The sequence below is a fragment of the Palaemon carinicauda genome, chromosome 26, assembly GCF_036898095.1.
Source record: "Palaemon carinicauda isolate YSFRI2023 chromosome 26, ASM3689809v2, whole genome shotgun sequence".
Lineage (NCBI taxonomy): Eukaryota > Metazoa > Arthropoda > Malacostraca > Decapoda > Palaemonidae > Palaemon > Palaemon carinicauda.
The window spans coordinates 68,693,008-68,695,507 of record NC_090750.1 but is presented as its reverse complement, the minus strand read 5'-3'; the positions used below and the strand labels follow the sequence as shown (position 1 = coordinate 68,695,507).

Sequence of the window (2,500 nt, the reverse complement as noted above, 5' to 3'; positions counted from 1 at the left end):
GGACGAATCAGAAGTGGTGCAATCACATCTCTGTTAGTGAAGAAAAAAAATGTTTGAAGATATTGTTTTACTTTATTATAAGATCATTAATACCTCCTTATTACCAAGGGAAAAATTATTTTCAAACAATGATTCTACTAAGGGTATAATTTGACAATGACAAACTAATTTGAAAACAGAAGTACAAAACAAAAGCTTTATTACACATGTATCCTAAATTTCAGGCTGGTTTGGCAAAATGGGTGTCGTGAATCTTTAAAAAAATTTTTATGTAATTAGTAGCACTATTGATTAAAAAACAAAACAAGGTTTACGACTTTTGTGTACGGAACTGGTATAATATAATAGATAAGTGATATCTAGGGTGAATAAGAGAGAAAAAAAATTTATTCTAGCCAAATAAGGGTTTGAATTATTTGGTTTCTTCATGAATAGTTAAAGTTACTTTTCTAAGAAACATTTTATTTGCTTCTATTCATTTCTGTTTTTGTATGTATGTAATTACGATATATTTTAAATAAGTGTATATATATATATATATATATATATATATATATATATATATATATATATATATATATATATATATATATATATATGTCATACCTCTCTTCAAAAAAGAGTCTGCTTACGAAATTTTCACGCTGCGAAACGAGATGCGAATATTTTTACGACTCACTTTGCGAAAAATGTTTCATGTTAAGGGAGTTGCCAGTTAAGCCCAGAATAAAATAGTCACCCATCATAAAATTTAGAAGAAAATGGATTTACACAATAGAAAATGTAGCTAAAGTCCATATTAGGGGAAACTATAATAGTACAGTACATATAGTATTGTATATTTTGTATATGTACAGTATTGTACTGTATGTATTTTATTATTTTCCATTTATTATTACATTATGTTCTAACAAATACTTAATGAATACCTGATTTAATTAACTGCAGTAAGGGTAACTATAATAGTACAGTACATATGGTATTGTATATTTTGTATATGTACAGTATTGTACTGTATGTATTATATTATTTTCCATTTATTATTAAATTATGTTCTAATAAATACTTAATTTACAGGTATTAACAGTTATTTTAGGTATATTGAATGGTTCAAATGTATTTGGTTGTACAGTATTTCATTGTGGTTATACTGTAGCTTTATCAAAAAATTTAAGGTGGTGTTTTGTAGGGTTTGAAACTAATTAGGCGATTTACATGTTAAATATGACAACACAAAAAAATCACGTTACGAAAAAACTTAAGAACGAATTAATTTCGTGTGGTGATGCTTTACTGCACACACACACACACACACACACACACACACACACATATATATATATATATATATATATATATATATATATATATATATATATATGTATATATATATATATATACATATATATATATATATATATATATATATATATATGTGTGTGTGTGTGTGTGTGTGTGTGTGTGTGTGTGTGTATGTGTGTGTATCTATTTATTCAAATTTCAACCAGAATTAGTATATTAATTGGTCAATTTCCGTAAATAAACAACAAAATACAACTTACCTGTTCTGTTCAATCAATAACTTGAGAGAATAGGGGTTGTCAAGATGGGCTTCTGAATCAATACTGAAGTAATACTGGCAGTCGTTTTCTATACAATAATCTCTGAAAAATAAAAAAAATATATAATTCTTATATATGGTAATGGAAGCCAACATTACAGTGGGATTTTTCAGAAGTGTACTGGATCCAACGTAACCAGCTAATTAAGGTAGCAGGAAAACGGTCAAAACTTTATGCCTTTAGCTATGTGGTGTAAATAGATAGTTTAGAATAAGGATCTTGCAATGTGATGGATATGATCATACTTAATTCCGTTAGGTTTTTTAGTCTTCAGACTTTAATTATTGTGTCTATACAATCAGCAAACAGTTGTTTCTCTTCCATTTTTATTTTATATATAAAAACACTTCTGAAAATCAAAACATGTCTATTTTAAAGTATTAAAAAATATGTGTTCGGAGCATTGCTATATCTTATTTTCTGCAATGATAGAATTGCAAGTCTATCGGGGGTTCTTTCTTTCCGTCATATTTCACTAGGATGGAGAACAAGAATGCCTAGATAAAGAAAAAATACTTTATTTATGTTACGTTATCATTCCTTACCAAAATGTAATTAGATCGCTACACAACGTACCGCCTTGAGATCTTGAATTAATGAATAAATCCTCGGGACAAGAACAACAGTATCATTATTATTAGTTAAGCTACAAACCTTGTTGGAAAAGCAAGATGCTATGAGCCCAAGGGATCAAACAGGGAAAAATATCCCAGTGAGGAAAGGAAATAAGGAAATATGTCCACTACAATTAGAATAAAATATTTCAAGAACAGTAGCAATATTAAAATAAATCTTTCATAAATAAATTATTAACATAAAGGACATTTTATAGCTCTTGGAAGTTATATAACCCTTTTGCATTTATTTTCCAAACTAAA

At 27.5% G+C, this 2,500-nt stretch overlaps 1 protein-coding gene across 5 annotated transcripts in view; it reads right to left on the bottom strand.

The window, feature by feature from the left end:
* LOC137619571 (procollagen-lysine,2-oxoglutarate 5-dioxygenase 2-like) overlaps positions 1–2,500 on the bottom strand; it is a 16,975-nt gene that overhangs the window by 7,107 nt on the left and 7,368 nt on the right. For all 5 annotated transcript variants that reach the window (XM_068349713.1, XM_068349712.1, XM_068349711.1 and 2 more), the window contains exons 5-6: positions 1,563–1,664; positions 1–30 (exon numbers count right to left, since the gene is read on the bottom strand). The exon at positions 1–30 is cut by the window's left edge and continues 96 nt beyond it. In XM_068349713.1, coding sequence (XP_068205814.1) covers positions 1–30; positions 1,563–1,664 — 132 coding nt within the window. The remainder of the gene's footprint in view (positions 31–1,562; positions 1,665–2,500) is intronic.